At 41.4% G+C, this 24,770-nt stretch overlaps 4 protein-coding genes across 6 annotated transcripts in view; 2 read left to right on the top strand and 2 right to left on the bottom strand.

Annotated features, from left to right (window-relative positions):
• The window catches only part of LOC125762071 (uncharacterized), a 494,872-nt gene that overhangs the window by 96,788 nt on the left and 373,314 nt on the right, over positions 1–24,770 (bottom strand). The window lies entirely within an intron of this gene.
• LOC125762074 (phenoloxidase-activating factor 2-like) lies at positions 1,055–3,595 on the top strand. The gene is made up of 5 exons (XM_049423822.1): positions 1,055–1,969; positions 2,085–2,162; positions 2,281–2,420; positions 2,487–2,809; positions 2,873–3,595. The coding sequence occupies exons 1-5, from the start codon at positions 1,759–1,761 to the stop codon at positions 3,465–3,467; spliced, it is 1,347 nt and encodes a 448-aa protein (XP_049279779.1). The 5' UTR covers positions 1,055–1,758; the 3' UTR covers positions 3,468–3,595.
• LOC125762081 (uncharacterized) lies at positions 3,626–5,684 on the bottom strand. Its single transcript, XM_049423834.1, has 5 exons — positions 4,977–5,684; positions 4,749–4,873; positions 4,575–4,666; positions 4,276–4,489; positions 3,626–4,207 (listed from the first exon to the last, which is right to left on the bottom strand). The coding sequence occupies exons 1-5, from the start codon at positions 5,120–5,122 to the stop codon at positions 3,789–3,791; spliced, it is 996 nt and encodes a 331-aa protein (XP_049279791.1). The 5' UTR covers positions 5,123–5,684; the 3' UTR covers positions 3,626–3,788.
• The window catches only part of LOC125762078 (allatostatin-A receptor), a 43,218-nt gene continuing 26,760 nt past the window's right edge, over positions 8,313–24,770 (top strand). Inside the window, exons 1-2 of one of the 2 annotated variants that reach the window (XM_049423829.1) lie at positions 8,313–8,542; positions 22,345–23,121. In XM_049423829.1, coding sequence (XP_049279786.1) covers positions 22,878–23,121 — 244 coding nt within the window. In that variant the 5' untranslated portion in view covers positions 8,313–8,542; positions 22,345–22,877. Of the gene's footprint in view, positions 8,543–20,189; positions 23,122–24,770 lie in introns of those variants that run through there. The other variant, XM_049423830.1, reaches the window with a different exon arrangement.

A 24,770-nucleotide genomic window follows, 5' to 3' on the forward strand; every position in this document is an offset into this window, starting at 1 on the left:
GTAACCATCGAGAAGACAAAGAACCGACTGCGGCAACGGATAAAGCGAGAAATCGATCGGATGCTGCGGACACGCCAGAAGCGGGACGATTTCCTACGCGAAACCTTCGAACAGATGGCAACCGTGTTCGCCGACGAGGACATGCTGCAGTACCAGGAGCGGGTGGCAAACGTGCTGTGGGAAATCTCTAAAGCAGGCGGCGTAGATACAGCATCGCACGGGAGCGAAAACAGTGGGACGAGTACTACCGAAAGAAGCGTTTCCTAAACCCCGCTAACTGGATGATGATGGAGGTGGCCGCCTGTATGATGTACAAGCTTTGTCTTCTTATATTAGCTTTTTTTTTTTCTTCTCTTCAACACATGGTACGTCTACAAACCCGGGCGTACAATGGGGGTAAAATATACTTTGTAAAATAGAACTTATCTATCGTAACTTGCATGAGATTGATGCTAAACCTTGGGTTCCGGAATGTGCCAGTTATTTTCAAACAATTAAGTTCATTAAAAAAAACTCTCGTTCACAAATTGGAATCTGAGAGTCAGCCACGCATGGTGGTATATGGGAGGAAAATCTCGTCGCCGTACGGGGCCCGAAGGATACAGAGTTAGCAAATTAGGTACTAAATGCGTGAGAGAAACAAACGAAAACATACAGTAGTGTGTAAGCAAGCAAGTTCTAAAGCGCTCAAACTGTAACTAGGAATTAAGAAGTGTTCGAATGCAAACTTTTAACAAAAAAAACCCTTGAATTCGTGTCATTTTTTGTCCCTTCCCTGCGGTACTTGCAATTCACCCAAACCACACACAGACACACAGACAAAACATCAATAGGCAGCCGCGGGCATCATCATCGGTCAAAACAAGTTCAATAAATCTGCTCGCCATATCCCGTCCAATTTGAATGGGTGTTGTGTTCGGTAACAAAGATTTAGTTCATATTTTTATCTCCGGTTGCAATCAAAAAATCCCATTAGTAAAAGCGTGATATAAAAAAAAACAACAAGTACAGGTGCAAAAATTTAGTCCCGATGAAAAAAGGTACCATTGTTTGGCGCTTACCTTCTAGAATCTCACCCACCAGCCGGATAATTGGAATCCCAGCAGCAGAAGCAGCAGCAGTATGGCCGTGTCTGGTCAATCCATGACACTACTACACGGCATGCAAACAAACGACTGTTCCGCGCAACTGCATGCAGCCGTAATTGCCTGTACCAAGGCTCGATGGGATTTTCCGATTCCGAAAAACAGTGTCCACTTGGGGAAATTACTATAAATGGAAGGCATGTAAGCCGTGGTACGTTTCAGTGGCATTCGGTACGTTGTACGAGAAGCAGTAGGTGTTTAGATGCCGTGTTTTTTCTAGCGTAGAAAGCGTCCGTGGTCAGTGCACAAGTGGAGTGATAGTACAGTAAAAGCATATTGATTCAATCCCTTAAAACTGAGGAATTGTGTATTGTAAATAACTACTGATCTTTCTTACAAGATCATGTAATGTTTGCTAGATACGTTTCTAGCGTTTAAAAAAAAGTAAATTGAATTATTAAACATTACGTACCATTCTCCAAACAAGTTACAATCGTTACGATTGACATTATTCCATTTCCATATAGTCAATCTTAAGTGACTGCACGTTTGTTCATTGATTGAGCAGCCCCTTTAATAATCTGCTGCAAGTAAAACTCTCTCTTCGTTTGCGTTGAACCACGTGTTTAGTTAATAATAGCACGCTTGCACGCGATACATTCGCAAGCGGTGGATGGACATAATCGTGTGTCTGCTTTCGTCTGATGTAAACGACCGTAAAAGCACCAGAAGCGTATTGAAAACAAAACCCAAACCTGTGATGGTTTCCATTTATATAGAGCTGGTCCTTTTGGCCAGCAGTGTCTACAGCGTTGCTGCACTTTCTACCATCGAACACAACCCAGCGTTCAATTTCCCTCAGGATGGAGCTTCACCAAACAATGGTAATAGAATTTGAACATGTTCCAGCACGGATTCAAACCTCTAGCACTGTTTCTGCTTGTATGTATGCTTTAAATAATTTATTTATGAATGATTACCCACACAACAATTGCCAAGACCTCACACGACAGGCCTTTAATGTGAGCAATGGTATTACCAGCGGTGTCCTTACGGGTGTCGTACCGTTGCAGACAGGTTAGTAGAGATTGTGCTACTCCCTTGTTTTTCAAAACGCAATTATTTTTCTTTTAACGCATATGGTTTTTTGTTTTATGCGCCAAATCGCTTCAACACGCATCGCACGCAAATGAAGGTATTCTACCGAACATTGTTAACACCGGTGTAACTACAGGGCAGACGTGCATTTGTGTACCAACTGGCCGGTGTAATACAACAAGCACTGGTGGTACAACGGACGGTGCTGGTCAGTTAGACGTTAGGATTGTATCGAACGTAAGTGCATACAATTAATTGTTGCTGCTGTGAATAAAGCCTAACGAAAGTCTTTTCCATTGACAGCCAACCGCCAATACAGGGGTAACGATTGGCTCAACGACCACAACTACCACAAGTGCCGTCGCATCAGTGATTGGAGTCAACATCGTCTCACCTGCGAGCTGTCAATCTGGGCTGGAACGTTGCTGTCTGGCTGGCAGCTACCAGTGTGGCCTGCAGTATCCACCAGTTGCAAACTCCCCTGCAGTTACTGCCAACCAGGCTAGCTACGGTGAGTATCCTTGGCAGGTGGTATTGCTCGGACCGGGTGACGTATACGTTGGTTCCGGTGCGCTTATTGACAATCTACACGTGCTGACCGCTGCTCACAAAATTTCGGACTACACGTAAGTGTGGGAAAACGGTGTGACAAAGGTAACCGTTTAATGCTGTTTACCAATTATCCCCAGTTCCGGCAGTCGAACGCTTAAGGTACGTCTTGGCGAATGGGATGCAGCATCCACGTCGGAACCCTTGCCCGTCCAAGAGTACAATGTGGCGCGGTACTTTGTACATCCGAGCTTTAATTCGGCTAACCTGCGCAACGACATTGCCATCTTGCGTCTGTCAGGAACGGTAACACTCGGTACAACGCCAACAATTGCAACCGCGTGTCTGCCCGTCACTTCCTTTGTTGGTAGCCGCTGTTGGGTATCCGGCTGGGGTAAGAATGATTTCGTTAGCGGCGCGTTCCAGTCGATCCCGAAAGAGGTGGACGTACCGATCGTAAATTCGGTCAACTGTCAAACGGCACTACGGACGACGCGTCTCGGTGCAAACTTTGTGCTCGATACGACGAGCTTTATCTGCGCTGGAGGTGAACTGGGCAAGGATGCTTGCACGGGAGATGGCGGATCACCGTTGGTCTGTTCGCTCAATGGACGCTGGTATGTGGTGGGTTTGGTAGCTTGGGGTATCGGTTGCGGAGCGAACGGTATACCTGGGGTTTACGTTAACGTGGCATCCTATATCCCGTGGATCACGAGTACGATCGCCACCGTTTAATCAACCATAACTGACGCACAACGGAGTTATTTTGTTTCTGTTATTAAAATCTAAATTCGAGATCATTTCATGCTGCTAAATAAAGGCAACGAGGATCAGACAAGATCGGACTCAAAAGAGTGATATTCACGCAATGGAAAACGAAATAAAAGGGTAAGTCGTATCCACAAGAGCAGATATTATTTTGGTAAAACAGCATGAAAAACAACAGCTTAATTCCGTTAAGCAATATGCGTCCGCGTAACAACTTACCTGTCCTCAACGTCGAGGCGGTCGATCGATCGATCGTGCTTCATAAAAACAGAACCTTTGTCCGGTTTGCTATAATTTGAATGTGCCGGTTTTACTGGAACTACTGGTAACATTGCCGCCCTCCGGGACCTTGGCAATTGAGTAGATATTGTACCGTTTCCTCAACACTTGATGCATTTCCTCCGTACAGTCAATGCGTAAACCGTGCCGTTTGTACTCCAGGTACGTTCGTACAAAATTTCTATTCGTTTCGTGTACCTTCGGATGGGCCAGATACTCGTTCACATCCATCCATTCACATTTGGCAATCTCTCGGTTGCATTTCGTTATTTCTTCCGACAGTGGCGTTAGTGCCATGACGATGTACAGATCGGAACAGCCGAAACCGGCACCGTGTGCGTGCCGTATCGAGATGACCGATTCGAACGCGGTACGAATGTTCGTTTCCTCGGCCACTTCCCTGATAGCAGCGTCAATAAAATTTTCATCTACGGGTATAAAATAATACATTACACGTTTGCCTGTCCGGTTAAACCAAAACCACCATTCCACTTACTTGGTTCCACATAGCCTCCCGGTAATTTCCATGACCCAACGATTAGGGCATTGTTTTCGCTAACCACCAGCACCTGGTTCCGTTCGTTTATCACAAGCGCCCCGACACCTACCATCGTATGCGAGTAGGGTGGAATGTTGGCCGTTTCGTCCGTGGGAAGCCAGCGGTACAGCATCACAAACGAATTTTTGGCATGATGGAATTGAAATCCATTCTACCGTAACAGCAGAGAAGTGACAAAGTAAAACGTCAGCAATGCATTACGTCCATTCAAGCGAATATAAAAAAAACATACTTACATTAACTAGTTCCGGTATCCAGCTAGCTGCGGTCAAGTGGACCTTGAACCAAATGCCCCGGTGTTTGCTTTGAATCCAATGCTCGAGGGATCCTGTTTGTGTGGTGTGAGAACATAGAGAAACATCATTTTCAAACCGTCTAATCATCTATTGTTCGGCCATATAACGACGTACGTTTCAGGACGGATGGAAAACTTTCGGGACTGCAGGTTTCCATGCATGAGTCAACCGTGATGCCATTGAACCGATCCTTCACCCCTTTAAACGTGCCCTCGGGAGAGCTCTCTACGGCTGTGTATCTGCAATGGGAAGGAGAACAGTAAACAACACACGACCATGGGATATTATTAGACCGCGGCCTCAAGGATTACAGGCAGCGCTTGCAAATCGTGTCAAGCTTACTTGTTGAACCAACTATCAGCACCCTTTACAATGTTACTCTCCGTTTGTTCGCTCATTTTGCTCGAATGGCGCGTTATCAATGAAACCTGGTTACATCGGACGATTGATAGCAAGCGTTGCGGAATGACCAAAAGCGCTCTACTCATTTAGCGACCGGCAACTGTGTGTTTCACAATGATGCTGGTTTGCACACGCGGGTGGTTATCTCAGCTTACGCACTTCCAGTCTAGATTTCACAGCGTTCTGATACCGTCCCGTCAGCATGCGACACTTTTGACCGCTAGCAAACAAACCATTAAAAGTTACAGCTTCACTATCAATGCAAAAATAAATTACAACAAAAAAACCCCTCTTCACGCCCGTGCGGAGTGACCACACAGATGCTGTGCCAACGAACAAATAGAAGATACACTCGTTTTCACCACGAACTAAAGCAGGTCACTTCCGGGCAAACAATGCTTTTCGTCGCTAGTCACAAGGCTGTGCGGTGTAACAATTGGTCCATTGTTTCGCGACTATTTTGATTAGAATCCGCACCCTCACCCACACAGACAGGGGTCCACAAACGCACGCACACACACACTCGGACGCAGTGTTTATCTTTGTACCGTCGCCATAAACAATTGATCAGAGTTGTGGTAGCACATTTTTTTCTACGGATGGCCAATAAAAAATGTCATGTATTTCGCAACCGTACGAGCAAATGTTGTGTGGCGGAAAAATGCTTTTTGCAATTGTTATTAAAATCTGGTGCGAATCCGCATTTCGAATGTCAACTGTAGAAACCTTGAGCATCATGTTCGAAAATTTGAAACCCTTTGGAAAGTAACGTTATGTAATTCTTTGTAATTGTAATTGGATCGATACAGATTGTATTAATAATTTTGTTTAAAATTATTTAATAATAACATTGTTTTTAAACATGAAATGATTTATTTGATTATTTTGTTCTTAATTATTTCGAGAAAAGACAAAATCTGACCGAGAGAGCGAATACAGTGCTGTCAAAATTGTAAACAACGCGCGCTTTTTTAAATGATTTCAAACGGATTCAGTTACATCGTTAGACGGCATGTGTAAAAATTAAAATTTCCAGTCGCGTGAATTATAGAAAAAACTAGACATAGAATGAGGAATAGGGAATCTGACTGACGATCGAAAGTTTCTCTCGCGTTTTAAAGCACCATTAATTCATAAAGAAGACTTGGTTTCTAAACCTGAATTCATCCAAAATGAGTAAATGTACCACTTTACCATTTTACCACTTAGCCCGATAGTCGATCGATAGTCGAGGGAGACGATCCTGACGGGATTTGATACCTTGTCCATCTGTGTGGAACCGTCGCCTTTTATAGTATACACTACCACTTGTACTACCGTATTCTTTGCTGATACACAAACCATTTTCAAGTCAGCTTGTTTTGTGAAAGAGGAGAAGGTTTTCCCATTGCGGGACACCTTCAAGACACGTTCCTTTGTATGCAGGACTGAATATGAAGCTAAAGAGTAAGTAGCGACTCTTTAAAAATTACTCAAACGAACCATTTAATTGTGTAAATGCTACACAAGTGTCAGTAGCAGAAATGTACATATCCAATACATCTTGCAAACATCCTTTGAACAACCGTTATCCACAGTTTACCCACGAGAAACATCTAACATTAGCTAGCGTACTGGAAAGTATGGCAAATCTGGACCGAAAGTAGAATATGATTACTATTTTCCACAAATGCATTTCGCAATAAATGAACGGTAGTTAGAATGACGCAGATACAATCTTTTCCCGGTACAGGTCAGAGTATGAACTTTGCAGCATACTTATCACACATCGTCTCCATGCGTTTCTGCACGTCTTTAATTAAACACATGCAATCCCAATATGTCGTGTAGCATCGTAGGTCAAGCACCAAGTTATTTTGCAAAAAACGCCATTGCATTTTCGAATTTTTACTACCACCGGTTGGGGATTGATTCGCTTTATTTCCTAACATGATTACCTTATTTTCCTAGTAAATGAGTTTACCTTCATTAACTGAAATCAGTTTGCAAAATCCTTATACTATTTGTGATCCTTATCTTCAACATTTTCCTCATAATAGTTCAAACAAATTCAACACGATTTTTCCCTAAATGCCCGACCAATTTCTGTATACTAACCGCAAAGCGTTTTCCATACGATTTATTCCACAGTTATTAATTTAATAGCTAATGTCATAATTATCAATTTAATTATTTAATAGCTAATGTCGGAAAATTGCTGCTAATTTCATGTGTTCAAATTCACTTCCTCAATTCCTATTGATATTTGAAACTAATGAGAGTACCGCACGTTATATTCTGCATTTATATCCCCCATTCAATGCACTACGCATGCAATTAGAACGTGAGCTTTGGGGTGTGCAATCAGGAGATGAATTGAATCCATTCGATAAACATGATCTACGTTAATAACATTAGGTCGGCTTTTCTGTGTTACGGGTTCTGCATGTATGGGGTATTTTACCTGGCCTTGGTGAAAAATATTCCCTTTTTTTCGACCATATAAACGTACAACACTCATTAAGCATGCAATTCGAATATCTGCAATGAGGCATGTTTAGCACAAGAAGAGGATACAAATTGAGCTCGAATGATGATGATCTTTTTTAGTGACATGCAGCGGTGTAATATTAGTTTTATTTAATTATATTTATACACTAGACAGATATTTGCCATGCACTGTTAAAGTATAAAACAATAATATATTTTACAACAAGTTTGTGGCTTCATCATTTAAATATAAGGATCTTTCTACATATATGATAATAATACTACTTAATAAATTATACTGTATATCATATAATAATAATCATACTAATTTATTATTAAAGCAATTAAAAACTACCCTTAAACTCGTGAAAAACATTCAAATTTATACTGGAAAATTGTTCTCAGCTGCAGAACTCTCTTTGCGAGAGCTTTCACATCCACTCTCACCTGTTGATTCTGCTTCGGTAAAACTGAAAGAGAAATCCGATCCTTTAGTTCTGTATCTTATCTTGATATACGCGAATGCCTTTCTTGTCTTGGAGCCCTTACATTGCATGAACCTTAGTCCTTAAATGGTTTACGTGAATCTACAATATATGAGAAAAAACAAATTACCTCAGCTGTTTAGTTGTTTGCTTTTCTAGCTCTCATTATCCTCCAAACGAAATGTCTCCTTTCTTCGATCGTTTTGGGCATTAGTGTTTTGTCACGCTTTTCTTCACTATCTTTACGCATCTTTGGAAGTATCGTCTCTTTATCACTCGCTGCTACTCTCCGTACAAAAGACACTATCTAGTCCGCAGCATCAATGGTGAATCCTGCGAGACAACCAAATCGACACTCTCCAGACTACTCCATACCGTGGACTTCGTTTCGCTTTCGGTGAGCGAACATCGATTTGACACCGATACTACCGGTTCGGTCACAACCACGGTTTGGCCGTCAGTTTTCGTTTGCCTTTCGTATCAGTCGGGAGTAAAACAGTGTTCAGTAAAAGAGCAGCAGGTGGCACCGTACGTACACAAGACACATCTCTGGTAAGCGTTTCTGGCAAAGAGTTGCCTAGGAAACTCGGGGTACGGCAAAAAAAAGTTCAACCCCCCAAAAAGTATACACCAGTTGCATGTATCGTACGAAAAAGAGTAAACCACCGAACCAACCGCAGCAACCCGATTGTTGTGAAACACAGTCCCAAAATTTGACTAAAAGAAATCGGTTTGTTGGCTTCCCACCCTTATTTCGAAAAGGTGTAACTTTGGTTTTGGTTGTTTAAGGAACTGTTTTTTATTTATTATTTTTTTTACATTTAAAACACATTCGGGTTTTGTATAAATAAACCAGCGCAAGTGCCGGCAAGTGCAATATATTTGTAAGTGTACGGGCGCGTGTTTACGAATCGTTTTTTTTTTTTAATGTCTTGTTTTTTACATCATATCGACCGATTTGGATATGAGGGGGGAAAAACGCACTTACACACAGTTCCACCGTGAGTGATTGCAAATGTTCAATTCATTCGTGTAAACAATGCAATAACAATACACCCACGCAACGACTGGGTTTTTTTTTCTTCCAGCGAAAGTGCCATGAACAAAACAACAACAAAAACTGTCTAAGATCTAGTGAAGGCCGTTCGAAGTGCGTGAAAATGATGGCAAAAGTGTGTGCCTGTGTGTGAAGTGTTTTGTAAACAATCAAGCCGAAAGTCCATACCACGCGGGGGATGGTTTTTTTTGGGTGATTTAGGAACCTCAGTTTGGTACAGCTACCACGTGAATGGTACAACAACAAAATTACACATTTCTGCAGAACGTGTGAAAAGTGGCAAGGAACGAACGTTTGTTGTAAGAAGAAAAAAACCCGTTTCGAACCTCGCTGAAAATCCCACGGAGTGTAAGATAACACACCAAACAGTGGTAACACGTGGCGTAAAATCACATCTCCCTCCTCTTCCGGCCACAATCACGACAATGTGTTAGGGTGTGATGTGGAATTTTTGTGCACCACCCAAGGCTTTCTCCAATTTCATTACCATCCTTTTCTCCCGTTGTTTTTCCGACCGATGGTTCGCTTCTTCAGCTTCATTCTATTTTTGCCTCTATCTCACACACGCTCTTATCATCATCGATTGGGTCAGTTTTTCGCCCGTATTGGTTCGCTACCGGTGTGTTACGGTGGATTTTTGTTTTGTTTGTCTGTCGTTTCCAACCCCTCATCCGTCCTCTATCTGTTCCCCTTTTTCGGTGGAGCAATTTCCCCCTTTTTCCACCTTGTGGCACAGGGAAACATTTATTATTGAACAGCACCGTTAAGGCAGCACCAGCGTATCAGGAAGACACTCACTCAGGATGTGACAAATTCTATTACCGGTCCAACTTATCAACCGTAATGGATACGGAATGATTTACGGCAGTTGGATGTGGTATGGTTGCGAGATTTCTGTTGTCGCCCATCTGCCACGCCAGGCCAGCGTTTGGGGCGCTTTTTCACTCACTAACTGATTTAATTTTTTCCCATTTACGGCGTGTCGCAATGGGGATCCGGTGATCACGAAACCCACATCGAGATGCGTAGGTCGGGATTTCACTAAAAGACAACGCACAAATCCTTTTCGTGGGAGATTTAATATCGTTGAAAGAGTGGTGTCAATCGAGAGCACGCAAACGCCCCCCAATCCAATGCTTTCCAATTTTCAATCAACCTAAACTCCGATAGATATCGTTCCACTTCCCTCCCCCACGAAACGGACGAGGAATGTGAATGTTTGTCAAGCGGCATTTGACAGAGACTTCCTGTTTGCTTTAGCTTTCATCCGGAAGAAAAATCATCCCCAATCAAGCGGTAATCCGTTACTTTATCCCTGCTGGAAGTGTTTGCGAAATCCTTCCGAAATCAAACACACATTCGCTTTTGTTGCACCGGAACTTACACTCTCTGTAGGGAAGGGAAGCAAAAACAAAAAAGGTTAGCAAAGGACCGATTAATGATGATGGACACGCCTGTCAGCCATTATTCCTCTAGTCGCTCCGTCCCAATATTGGAAGACGATACATCATTTAATTCGTCTCACGACTCGCAGCCCTGACTCGCGAATGGGGCTTTTGTACACCAGTTGTTTGCAGCTTGAAAGATGAAACGCTTTCTTTAAAAGCTCCTTTTTTCCTCGTCTTGCCGTTTCCAATGGCAACGCCGTGTACGAAAGCGACATTTCGCTTCCAGCTACTCCGCAAGCTGCTAACAAATATTTATCTTCATTTATTAGTTAGTCCTGTGCTCGAATATTTTTACCGTTGTGGCTCGGTTTGCGTTAAAAGGATCGTATCGTCCATTTTGTGTTTTTTTAACGCGATGTTGCAGTTTTTATTTTTGGTGTAAAAGCATTAGTATAAATTTCTGCTTCTTAGCGTCGTAATGGACGTGATGTATAATTTTTCATTTTTCTGCGTCGTGCAAAATGGAGTGCTGCTTTATCTCTTTTATAAGGAAAACTTCTAATCGGTACCCTTTAAACGGTGTCTTCTTAGCGTCGAGCGTCAGCCGCTTGGGGAAAACGTTTTCACCTCCCAGGTAGGTTAGACTTTAATAGGTCGAATTTTTCCAAACCTTCCTCCGCATTAAAGCAGCTGCGTCTAATTACTTCCTTTATTATTATTTTTTTCATTGTTGCGCTTAATTCTCGTTCGGCCTCCCAGACACATTCACTTCCTACCGGCGGCATGAGACGTGTTGGTGTTGCTCTACTTTTATTTGTGCAATCAACCAAACCAACCAAGCCGAGGCAAGAGAATACTTCCAAGGCTACCACGGTCACACATGCTCACGTAACGGGTTAATGCCGTTTCGCATATAGTTGCTAGCGGTACGTGTGCCGGTATTTTGTTGCCCAGTTTTGCCAAGAAAAAGGGTAAATTTCGAGCAACATCTTGTGACTTGGAAGCTGGTGGCTTCGGTTCGACAATGGATGATATAATCGTAATGAAGAAATTTTACCTTCAGCCTTCACCCTTGAAAGGATTAATCTAGCGGCTGTTTCCGCTGTGCTTTTCCTTCCCATCCTTCCTTGTCTGTATTGCTTCTTCCCCAACCTAACAAAACAAGAAATAAATTAGAGGTTGTTGCTGGAGTGAAACGTGATTTACATAAATATACATAAAAACCTAGGGGCTCCGTTGCAGGGGTTGCAGAAGTAAGCAGCAACAACAACGTTAATCCTTTTCTGCACAAAAATGTTCATCTTTATTGGCATAGGCAAAAAGGCACAATAAAGCGAGAGTTTTCGGTAATCGGTACGTGGGACGTGTATTAGTATATTGCGTCATTTACAGCGTGAATGAAGTGTCGTTTAGTCGATCGTAAAAATGCTATTTAACATTAAACGGCGATGGATTTATATTGTATGGAGATGATATTTTGTTGCGTTTTTAGAAATGCTATTAGCAACAAGATTTTTTTTACTTAAACATAACAAACCTTAGTCTTCAATTGACTAAATTTTTAATCAACCTTGAAGGTGTAAATTTTTTAAGCTTAACACATTGTTACAAAACACAAAAAACCAGGCTTTGCCACAAAATAAAAAGTATCGCCTGTTGAAATACCATTTCTAAATTTACATCACTATACGATTCAACCACAAAACCTTCCGCACACACACAAAAACTAAGTTTTCTTAGTTGCGTGAGTGTTACCAAGCGTAAACGCAAAAGGACACAATTTGCATTTCTGTCCCCATGTGTATACGGTACAAACAACCCTCGGGATAATGTTTTTTTCTATGTTGCGCTTCTGGGTAAGGTTTTAGCCGACTTTTGCACATGCTACACATTTTATAAAGTTCGTTTGCACTCAATTTAAATGACATCAGCTTGCAACCGCATGCTTCAATACCAATTTTCCACCACCATATTGTCGTTAAACTACGTTTTTCCACCAGCACTATTTAATAGATTCTGGCTTCCCACGTTCCCAGTATAGGCAAACTTTTTCGCATGATGAGAAATATTGTTACGAAAACAAGCGTGCCTAACGGTATCCCGATGGTAGTAGTGTCGATCTTAACCGAAAAGAAATTTTTGTCGCGTAAAACACCAGGCGCCTCCATCGCGCATTTTGCGATATACATATAATCCGGTTAAGCCGTTCGCAAAAATATTAACCACCACTAAACGAGGCCACAAAATGCTTTAGTATGCGTGTTCGCCCAGGGATCAGCCAATTGGGTTTCGGTGTACAAACAGACTTTAACTTTTCACTCGCTGCTCAAATGTGTCACGCGGCCTGGCAAACGGAAGCATTCGCACCATTACCCGGTTTTGCACAATTAATTTATCCCTTCGCATGCCTTTTCCTCCGCCCGGGAAAGCTTTTCCTCATTCGTTAAATGAAAGCACGAAACCAACATTAGAATATTCAATCAACTAACCAACGATGGTATGTTGCTGACGGGAACAAATCGGACTACGGTCCGCCGTATTAAGTTGACTACGCGAAGGATAGTCAACTGGAAACTTCTTGCGCAAGTTTCTTTTGCCGTTGATAGGCTATTTTCCGTAGATCGGCGATTGAGCAGTTCTGACAGTAGGCTGTGTATTGAAAACTCAATATCAATTCCTAATGTGGAGTGCCGCTCGAATCGCCTACAGAAAAGACTCGTAGGTTCCAAGTTCGGATAACAAGTGAAGTTTTATTGAAAATTATCCAGCTTATATACTAACAAAGTTTAATGGTATTAGTTCTTATTCTACACGCAGTAAGTGTGTGTTAGTTTCAAGAACGTAAGGGTAAATTCCTAGTTTACCTCCTAATGTTAGTTTAGGATCCTGTAATGCGATCCGATTCGGCCTTGTTTAGTTAATTGCACCGAGCGCATAGGCGCGTGTTTCCTTACCGCTACTGTGCGTACGTTACTCAGATGCAAGCGGCTACCCGATGGAATTGTTTTAAGGATCAAGTGCAAGTTTATTATTGCCTGCCATATGCTACGGCTTGCGGGCGTATTGCGCTTATCGCTATTTGTTTTCCTCTCGTTCGTAGATGGGTGCTGTTTACCCGTTTCGGTACCTTATTGATATTAGCATTTCAAGATGCCCTACTCCTAACTATTCCGGGTAATCGATTGTTTAAAATATCAAGGCTCGAACAAGCCGTCCTTTGTCACGTGTTTATTACTTGCTCGCTTACCGCAACGCGGTGGCGTTAGATCGCGTTGATCTTTCCCTATTTTGGTTTCATCCTAAATAAACACATGGCTAGGTTCTGTTTTGGTGCTCTATCCTAAACCTTTTTTGTTATTAAATGTTTATGCCATTGAAAGCAGGTCATTGTGCTGCACATGCGTTCCTTACCCTGAGTTGAACGCACTCGAGTCGGTTATTCTATTTTTCCGTTTTAGACCTCCTTCGCTTGACCTACGCAACGCGTGATTTAATTGCCGTAGAACAAACCTTTCCAATGTTCTTATCTATTTTGGTCTAATCCAAACCCTATGTAACATTTTTCAATGCCAGCTATTGATTAATCTTGCATGCCTCCTGCCTGGTGAAAGTGAATCTTTTTCTTTCTTACGATAGATCGAATTTTCTTACGCGTACGCTTGTGAATTTTGTCGCGTCCGTAACATTCCACCCCTGGTAAAACTACCTGTTAGTTTTACCAAATTTCGCGACATTATTTCCTACTTAGCTCCCTCCAATACCTGAATTGGACGCATGTTGCTGCTTTAGCCGATGAGTTGAAGAGTGGGCATACTTGTAGGATGTCGTTGCTATGATGACGCTGCTATTGAGGACTATCGATGACGCGTATGTTGGGGTATAGGTTGGTTTTGGTGTTTGGAAGGCGTGGCACCTTAGTTTCTTCATCGTTGTCCTCGTTAGTTATGACGACTTCTGGTGGTTCGTTTTCATATCGATCTCGCTGCATGTGGCTTCGATGAGATAACAGATTCGTCAACGAATCCCAAAATGCGGCTAAGAGCTGCCAGCCGATGCCATAGATGTCGTACAGGATTCTACCATGAATTACGGTGTCAATGATGAATTTAACGACTCGAGTGAACATGTAGATGCCAATTGCCGTAGACGTGACGTTGCCCAGCCACGTTGACCATGATACGAACTTAGACCAGTATTTATCGAACGCGCCGTGAATGATATTCTCAGGAATTAGAGTATCAAACGTGAAGCCTTGAAGGTTTGGATGCTGACCGGATATCATCTTGTGTATGACCGAAGAGGCGATCCTCTTATTGCTTTGTTCATACACCATGTCCTTCATTTGTTGTAGACTTTCATAGTCATATACACCACTTTTCATCAGACTTGGTAGTGGAGTGTAGGACCAGCTTGTTATGATGTCTGTCGTTAACTCTTGCGGTGCCGTCGTCTCTCGTAGCCTTTGATCTGTTGTATACCATCTTCCTCCGATGTTGAATTTCGCGGGAAGAATTGGCGAGCAAACTATTTGGGTGCCTTTCAGTTGTAACATTCTAGTTACTGGCGCTATGAACATCGAGCGATTGTTGTATTTTACCGGTACTTCCTGATAGCATTCATCTCTTTTCTCATATGTGACGAACACCGGTTTGCATTCAATGATGTACAATATTTCTGCGGCAACTACCGCCGTGTGTCCAGGTCGTTTAATCAAATTAGAAACGAATTCGCTAGGATTCAGACGTGCTAGCGTTAGCTTTGTTTCTAGAAGCGCCTTGTCGACTTTGCACAATTCCGTCATCACCGTTGTGTAGACGTCGTTCAGCTTTTGCCCGAGGTAACTTTCCACTAAAGTTATTTTGGAGTTGAAGTAGGTAAAGAGATCCAAGTTTCTCCCATTTACCGCCTTGCGTTGAAACGGCGATTGATAACCGTTTAACTCAAGTATGAATATCCTCGGATGGTCTGTTTTATAGCTGTCAAAGCCGCAGATTTGCTTCACATCGCGAGCCCTTATGGAAAACATTTGCTCGTTTGTCAGTAAGGTATACACAGCATTCGTATTAGCAATTCCGTCGTTGCCGAACGTCTTGTTGACCGTACCCTCGTAGATGATTTCGAACTCAGTTCTCTCGCACAGTTTTTGACGATCCACCTCCCAGGTGAGGTAACCGTACTCGGAATCCAAACACCAACCAACACTATACGGACATACAACGCCATTTCGCAGTATTATTTGGTCTTCTTCGATGTCAACCGTTGCCGTGTAGTCGAACATGCTGATCTCGTACTCGTAATACACCAACGCGTGTTCCCATCTACCAGATGGCGTCGTGTAGAGTCCTCCGACGCACGCTGAGCCCTTGACACTGCCGATGACTAACGTTTGCCCTCTTGTAGTTTGATTGCGTCGTACTTCCCTAACCTTGTGATTGAGAGAGAGTGAAACCTCACCTAACGTTTGGTCATGCTTACATTCTCCTGGGGTGAATTCCTTTATAATATATGCAAACCCTTTTTCATATTCTGATGTGTGAGACCAAGCTCCGCAATGCTTAATCGTTCTCTTGATTATTACCTTACATTGGTGAACGTGAGTTACTGTCTTTGGACTTCTTTGTAATACTTGTATTCTGGTCTCTACTGTTGTTATATTCTTGAATTGAGGCATACAAGAAGCTACTTTTGTGAGCGAATAACTCGTTATGTTGATATTATCGTTTGCACAGTCATATGCAATTAGACCGTTTGCCGGACTCCCGAAGGCTCTTGCTGAAATGAAAAGCAACATCATTATTACCAGGTTCCACGTATTATATTTTCCCCAACGAGGATTAGCAGTATTCGATTGGTATATTTTTAAACGCTCGTTTGCTTCCTTTGCAGCCGTGACATCTTTTGTGTTAGCCCTTAGGATCTTAGCGTTCCTTGCGCAAGGTTTTATTTGATGTTTCTTTACCTTACGCTTTATTGGCAATTGATCACTTTTTTCTGTGATAGTGTCTTCTGCGTGGACCCCATTGATATTTTTATCTAATGAAATCGATTCTTTTTTCGACTCCTTACCTTCTTGCTTTATAACCTCTTTTTCGTTATAAGCGCCCAAAAATGCTATCCCAGTAGCGGGTCTGCAGTATGTACCTATTGCAGTTTTTACTTGAGCGGATCTTATCTGTCCGTCTTTATGCATCGTTTCACGCATGCTATCCTTTTCTTGGACTATCATAGCGTGATCTTGTTGTAACAATTCATTGCTACCTAGTTTTCCATAGACTAACCAACCTAGTCTTGTTTTCATCGCAATTGGTTCTTCAGGTTTGCCATATCGATGTTTAATCCCCATTAATAAATGATTATTGTTCAGTCCTATCAAAATTGTTGGACGAACGTTTTCAAAACTTTCAATTGGTAACTTTTTTAAGTGGCGATATTTCTGACTCATCTCATCGTAACATAGCGATTGGACTGGCAATTTCAATTCTCTAATTGTTCTTACGTCCTTTAAACGAAAACCTCTTTTCGTTGCACCTTTGATGAGCAATTGGACTTGTTGGCTAGTTTCATGAACCGTTTCTATGCCTTGTGCCCATGTGAGCTGAAGCGGTGTTTTTGGCCCGGTTAAATTCAATTGTCGAGCGACATTCGCATCTATCATTGTCAATGATGATCCAGGGTCCAAAAATGCATAAGTATTAATGAATTTATTTCCATTAATCAATCTTACCGGTAATATTTGATAGTAAGTTTCACATGTTCCTTCCACCTCGTGGTGGTTATTTATCTGCTCCGGTTGGATTGGAACAACTTGTTTTACATGGAGCATCTTGTGATGCTTATCCTTGCACCCGGCGATTCCACATGGCTTAGCTAATCTACAATTCTTGATTGTGTGTTTGTTTGTCGTCAAACATCCAAAACACAATTGATTTTCATTTGCTATTTTCCCTCGCTGTGATGGAATTCGCTTTACCAGTGCGAAGCATTTAACCGTCTTATGCGGCTTGCTACATATTAGACAACTTCTAGTTATCTTTTTAGCCTGTTTGACAACCTTTCCTTTTTGAACAGAGGTTTGTTTCTGCGAAGTACCCTGATCATGTAAATTAACATGCCCCTTTTGAGTATGAAGACTAATCGTGCTCATCATTTCCGCCGTCTTGGCGTAGGGTTTGAGCCACCGACATAATTCTTCTAAGTTCTGCACGTCTAGTGATGACGATGCAGCCGCCATATGTTCCGCTCTTTTCACTTGAATGTGATGCGGTAACTTAGCCGTTAAATCCATAACTAATCTATGGTCATTTAGGTATGTCGGTCTTTCCATCAGGTGTACAATTTTGACGAGGTTCTCCAAAGCACTCGTCATTTCCGAGACCACGTTTCTGGATTCCTTTCGTATTTTTTGAAGATCGTTTAGCAACTCCAGGTATACTAAATCGGGTCTCCCGAAAGTCTCATTTAAACGTTTTATTATCTCGGGAACATTTTCGGCCTCCATCATTAATTGTTGAACACTTTTATAAGCTGTTCCTTGTAAAACTTGTTTGAGACGATTCAAGTTTTCTAAGTTAGAAAATTGTCCTTCTTTGGACGTGTCGTCAAACGTTTTCTTGAAGTTGGGCCATTCCTTAGGGTTGCCATCGAATTTGGGTAATTGCATCAAGGCCTGTCTCTTGATCAGGATCCCTATCTGGGTGGATTCACCACCGTTAGTTGCCAGTAGCTTAACGAACTCCTTCGTTTGCTGTTGTTGGCTAACTATTAATTGTGATACAATTTCTTCGAAGCTTTGTTTCTTCCCCAAACTTCCTTCTGGGTTATTTATTTCACTTTCTGCGAAAGTCTTGATCTCACCCTTTTGTCGATTAAGCTCGTTCTTAATCTGTTGGCACTTGCCACATAGCCAGCATTCCTCTGGCAATGGTTTCTGTGTCAATTTGACACATTCCAGGTGAAACCATCGGTCACACTCCGAACATGTGACCATTGTTTCTTCAGAGGTATCCACCTTATAACAAAGTCGGCACCTGCCGTTTGTATTTGTTGTGAATTTGTAAGGCATTTTGGACGAATCAATGATTTCCTTGCCGTGCTTATTAATAAGGATGATTTAACTTACCCTCTTTTATCGGAACGTTTTTTACCTTCCTTTGATGCCCCGGCTGGAATCGTTGTGTGATGGTGAATGATAAAACCGCGAATGCTGAGTCTGAACTTGACACCTTTGCCCGTATATTGCTCACTTTTCACGATAGTAGAAGTTTAAGTATAGTGTTTATGAAACGATTTCTTTCGTTCGTTTAGTAACTAAATAATTGAAAACTTCTTATCAATTTTTCACCATCAGTTTTAACGTCACTTGTAACTGCATTACTGAAAGTTCTGCTCTTCTACTGACTTAGATTGTTGCGACGCTTAATCACTTTTAACCGTCTTCACTAGTCACTTGATACACAGAACTATATTGCTGTTCTTTTGGCGACAGCACACCTTACTTTTTCGTGATCCGATCACAGAGAATGCAATTTCGCGCAAGCTATTGCAAACTCCTCTCTGGAGCCACCATTTGTTGCTGACGGGAACAAATCGGACTACGGTCCGCCGTATTAAGTTGACTACGCGAAGGATAGTCAACTGGAAACTTCTTGCGCAAGTTTCTTTTGCCGTTGATAGGCTATTTTCCGTAGATCGGCGATTGAGCAGTTCTGACAGTAGGCTGTGTATTGAAAACTCAATATCAATTCCTAATGTGGAGTGCCGCTCGAATCGCCTACAGAAAAGACTCGTAGGTTCCAAGTTCGGATAACAAGTGAAGTTTTATTGAAAATTATCCAGCTTATATACTAACAAAGTTTAATGGTATTAGTTCTTATTCTACACGCAGTAAGTGTGTGTTAGTTTCAAGAACGTAAGGGTAAATTCCTAGTTTACCTCCTAATGTTAGTTTAGGATCCTGTAATGCGATCCGATTCGGCCTTGTTTAGTTAATTGCACCGAGCGCATAGGCGCGTGTTTCCTTACCGCTACTGTGCGTACGTTACTCAGATGCAAGCGGCTACCCGATGGAATTGTTTTAAGGATCAAGTGCAAGTTTATTATTGCCTGCCATATGCTACGGCTTGCGGGCGTATTGCGCTTATCGCTATTTGTTTTCCTCTCGTTCGTAGATGGGTGCTGTTTACCCGTTTCGGTACCTTATTGATATTAGCATTTCAAGATGCCCTACTCCTAACTATTCCGGGTAATCGATTGTTTAAAATATCAAGGCTCGAACAAGCCGTCCTTTGTCACGTGTTTATTACTTGCTCGCTTACCGCAACGCGGTGGCGTTAGATCGCGTTGATCTTTCCCTATTTTGGTTTCATCCTAAATAAACACATGGCTAGGTTCTGTTTTGGTGCTCTATCCTAAACCTTTTTTGTTATTAAATGTTTATGCCATTGAAAGCAGGTCATTGTGCTGCACATGCGTTCCTTACCCTGAGTTGAACGCACTCGAGTCGGTTATTCTATTTTTCCGTTTTAGACCTCCTTCGCTTGACCTACGCAACGCGTGATTTAATTGCCGTAGAACAAACCTTTCCAATGTTCTTATCTATTTTGGTCTAATCCAAACCCTATGTAACATTTTTCAATGCCAGCTATTGATTAATCTTGCATGCCTCCTGCCTGGTGAAAGTGAATCTTTTTCTTTCTTACGATAGATCGAATTTTCTTACGCGTACGCTTGTGAATTTTGTCGCGTCCGTAACAATGGTACGTCATTTTGATGCCGGCTAATTTCTTCACACTGCCGTCGAAAGTTTGCTCACGATCGGGAACGGATTTTGTGCGGAACGGAAGAAGTATAGGCAGCACACACACACACACACGAGCCAACATGGAATCCGATGCGATGTAAATGTTCGAGCGGTTGGGAGCAAATTTTTGGAACGCATTGGTACAGGTTGGCCCGTTTCCGTGCACGACTCGACGACATGAAATCCGATACACGAATCCAGTACCAATCACACCATCACGCTTACCATATGTTGCACGACACGCAGCAAGAAGCCACACCATGAAACGGGACTGGGTTTTGATTGATGAGGGTTGTAATTTATGGCGTTCGTGGCAAAAACTGCTCAACAAGTACAATTACATTCATTTACGCTTTTTTTTTCTTTTGCTCTCCGATCCCCGTCTCGATCCCGAGTTTGGTAAATGAAAGTTTGTTACGAAAGTTTGCCGTGTCGGTGATCGTTGCTGGTTTGGTGAAAGTTTTGTACGAACAGTCGTGTAGTAAGTTTTTTTTTCTATTGAAAGTATGCAGACTTCCCAAGTAGTTCATCTATTTAAGTCTCGTAAGCTTGTTGCATGCTGTTTTTTGAAATAGCTTTTTCAACTGCAAGCCATTCTACGAACAGGAGAACAATTTTCTCCTGCATCCATCACAGTGTTATATTTTCTGTACAGTTTGTAACACAACTATAAGACTAACTTTTTCTTTAATAAAAGATAAAATTGGTGAGATAGATCGAAACGATGTTACACAAAGTTTCACAGCATATGACAAAAAATCGTTTATTTTTTTATATATTTTAACACATAATATAAGTCATACGACTTGGCTGTCCTGTACAAAATAAAACACTATTACTGTAACAGGTCATTTTGAAAATAGTTCAAAAGTACAATCAGTAAAACACAGTCATGTCGAAATAAATATATAATTGATCAGTTTTTCATGCTTGGTGATTTTATCTATTAAATCAAATTCTATTAAATTCTGTTTTATTTCCCGTTTTGATTTCAAATTTTGAATTAAAAAACATTACAAATTTCATTAAATATAAGGCGCTCCAACCGCTTCGTGGTTTTGGCGTGCTGCAGGAGGATTCCTCTAAACCGTTTGCGGTCGAACGCCATCGTCTACTAATCCAATATACTAACCTTTCTGGCGGATGCATCTCCACCATCACCCCATCTTAATTTGAGCCTACCATGCCTTTTCTGTCTGTGAAGTGGACCTAAAAGATCTTGAAGGGCTGGGTTGTTCGGTGTCATTCGAATCACATGATCAGCCGCCCTGGGCCTGACTAGAGACAACGTTACAAAAACACACTTTAATGTTTTTAAATTTCATTCTTAACATACTATAATGCCTTAATTTTCGAACTGTGCTTCTTTTCTCACAACACAAATACGTCAAAATAAAATGTGTACAAAATTAATACAAAACTGTTCAGCTCAAATCAAACAAACCAACAATACATCGGACGCAAAAATATTTCGCGAATCTTTATTCATTTGATTATGTATCTCATTTAACTGTCATCAATCATAATAAAGTTCCGTTCAGATAATGCCAACGAGATTGACATGCATGATAATCGCTCATAGGTCAGATAACTGGCCATTGTTGTTGTTGCGCCCGTAACAAGTGAAGCTTATCCCGTCTACTAACATTCTATCAAAAACACCGTTTATTCGTTTGCATCCATATTGCGCATTCAATCATATGATTTCATGTAGCACAACTTATTCCATCCATTATTAATTTTATTCTATCGAATCAGAATAATATATTTAGTTCCGTTTCAACTTTTTTAATCTCTGGTTTGTCTCAAAAATACAAAAACTTAATTTAAAACTATGAGAAAAAAATGGAACGGAGCGAAAATCCGAGAGGCTGTCATTAAAAAACATATTTAAGATGTACAAAAAAAAACACTTTTTTCACACACAACACAAACTTTCCAAAAGTTCCAGAGAAAAAAACCCACACACAATTCGCACCAATCTTTGGCTCGAAACCGTATCGCAACGGAATTGGAATCATAAAAATGTCTACAATATTGCAATTCTGCAGCTGTGCGCTTACAAACAGGCTTAAAAATGAAATACTTTTTCTTCTCGCTTATCTTGCAGGCCGACAGTATTGGCATTGTCAACAGTGCAGTGTTTCACATCATCCCCAACGAGTGTTTTTACTTTATTTATTTTCGTTAAAACATTAAACCAACACCATGGCCCGCGGGCACCAGGAACGGCAAAAAAAAGATCCCAACACAAGCAAATGTACGAAGTGTGAAATGTGATCTGTGTTGAGCCATTGTTTACGGTGTGCAAGTAAAAATGCAGCCAAATAAAAACTCTTTTTTTTCGCGACCTTGTACAACTATGGCAATCAATGTGATTGTTTCGGATAAGCGAGAACGCATTGTCGTGATACGCGATGGTAAATAAGACACGGACGGTAACGTTTGTTTCAAAACAGGTTGAAGTGATCCTCGCCGTAGGATAATTGGGTCGACAAAAGGTGAAAGATCGCTATATAAATAACGCAATAATCTTGGGTCTGTTAACATCCGAAGCAGGTGGTGTGCATTTTTCACGGACGAAATAATCCTCGTATTGTTCTAAACCGAACCAAATCGAACCAAATTATAATCGTTGCGATAATGAACGATTCTAAAATTACATCGACCGAGTCATCCGGGCTGCATCATCAGCTGCCGATGCTGATGCCGGACGGAACGATGAGGAACAGCTCCTGGACGGATCTGTTGAACTACACCTTCGAGAATGAGGCACTGTACCATGTCAACACATCGACCATCGAGCGGATTGTGTCGATGATGGTACCGGTGTTTTTCGGCTTCATTGGTCTGGCTGGATTGCTCGGCAATGGATTAGTTGTACTAGGTAAGTGAACCATTTTGCTAATTAAGCTGAGATTTCTTTTCCTAAGCCGAAGCCGCCCATTAAACAACTTCTGCGAACAGAGATTATTTATCTTTCATTTACAATAGAACTTCAATTATCCGGGGTGCTCGGGACCGGACTGATGCCGGTTAATCGATTTCCACGGATAATAGTCCCTTGGATGTCAATGTCACTTTATCCAGATAAAGTGTAAAACGTATATAGTATCTATATACTATACTATATCACTGTATATAGCAACACTTAATGTTTTCCACAAACCCAACACTTGGTCGTGCTGTTCCAGAAACATATTTAAGATACTGGACCCGAACAGTCGCTTCAGTAAACTTATTACTGGCCCATTGGTTGGATTATAAAATGGCTCTCTGTGGTAGTCGTTTTGATACCAAAAATGTTTCTGAACCAAACAAATTATTATCAAATAACAGTTACAATTTTGTTTACAACGTAACATAAAAACATTTCAAATATATCATTGGATCACAAATAATTTTAACCAACCACACTGACATCAGCACAAACGTTCACCACGGTTGAACAGCTGTGAATTTTCGGGACACGGTTAATCCGCCTCCCGGATAATCGACGTTTTACTGTATTTCAAACACACGCTTGAATTATTAAGTACATTTCGGCAAAGTCAAGAGTTCTTTATGAATTACTTTAAATTATTGATGCAATTGGAAAGCTTCGATCCTTTACTTCTTTTTGATTAGATCGACTACCGAGTCAGTAGTTAATGAGTTTGCTCAATTGATTTAAATCATAACTGACGAAAAAAATTATTTTCAAATTTGTTAAATAACCAAAAACTTGTTTTTCAACGATTTTCGTAAACTAATCTTAGCTTAACATAAAAAATCTCCACGATCGCCCACACAGCTTTCGAACATACTGCGATAACTAGATCAGCCAAAATACTGAAACAAATTCGATGTCAAGCTGTTTTGATCGTTAGTACACGTAAACCTATTTCGACAAGCTCATCACAAAACGCTACCCCCCATTGCAACTTATTTTGTTGAAATGTTAATTTTGTGTGCCATCAAAAACACGCCCCGTACAAAAAAACATGAAAAACATTTCTTCGAAGATGTGGTGCAAAATTCGAAAAAATAAATACCTTTACAGATACAGCCAGTATGTACCACGCACACACCACCCGTGGATTGACTTCCAGCAATGAAATTCAATACCTGGAGTAGGAGCTTTAAAAATCTGATGCCACAACATCGAAGTTAGAGGAGGTTTTTTCTTACCTCCTCGTTTTCTTACGTGTATACATATATCCATATTCGCACCACTACGCAAAGCTTTAGCGTTGGGTGGATCGCCATGAAACCGATCCATCTTCACGTTCGGATGCGGGCGTATCAATGTCGATGCCGCTCAGGCCGTACCGAAACCCGACACCATATACTAAAAATCAATCTCACTGATGTTACCGCAGCACAAACATAGGAACTGGCGGGGAGATACGGCATTTCAGGAGCGATAGAACGGAGAACTATAAAATCGACCCTTCAAGCAGAATGAAATTCATTGCCTTCTTCAAAAAAACCCACTCCACCAACCGTGGGCAAACTCTCGTGGCCATCAATTGATAGACTTGTTGATTTTTTGCC

This window comes from Anopheles funestus, chromosome 2RL (assembly GCF_943734845.2).
Source record: "Anopheles funestus chromosome 2RL, idAnoFuneDA-416_04, whole genome shotgun sequence".
In the NCBI taxonomy this organism is placed as follows: domain Eukaryota; kingdom Metazoa; phylum Arthropoda; class Insecta; order Diptera; family Culicidae; genus Anopheles; species Anopheles funestus.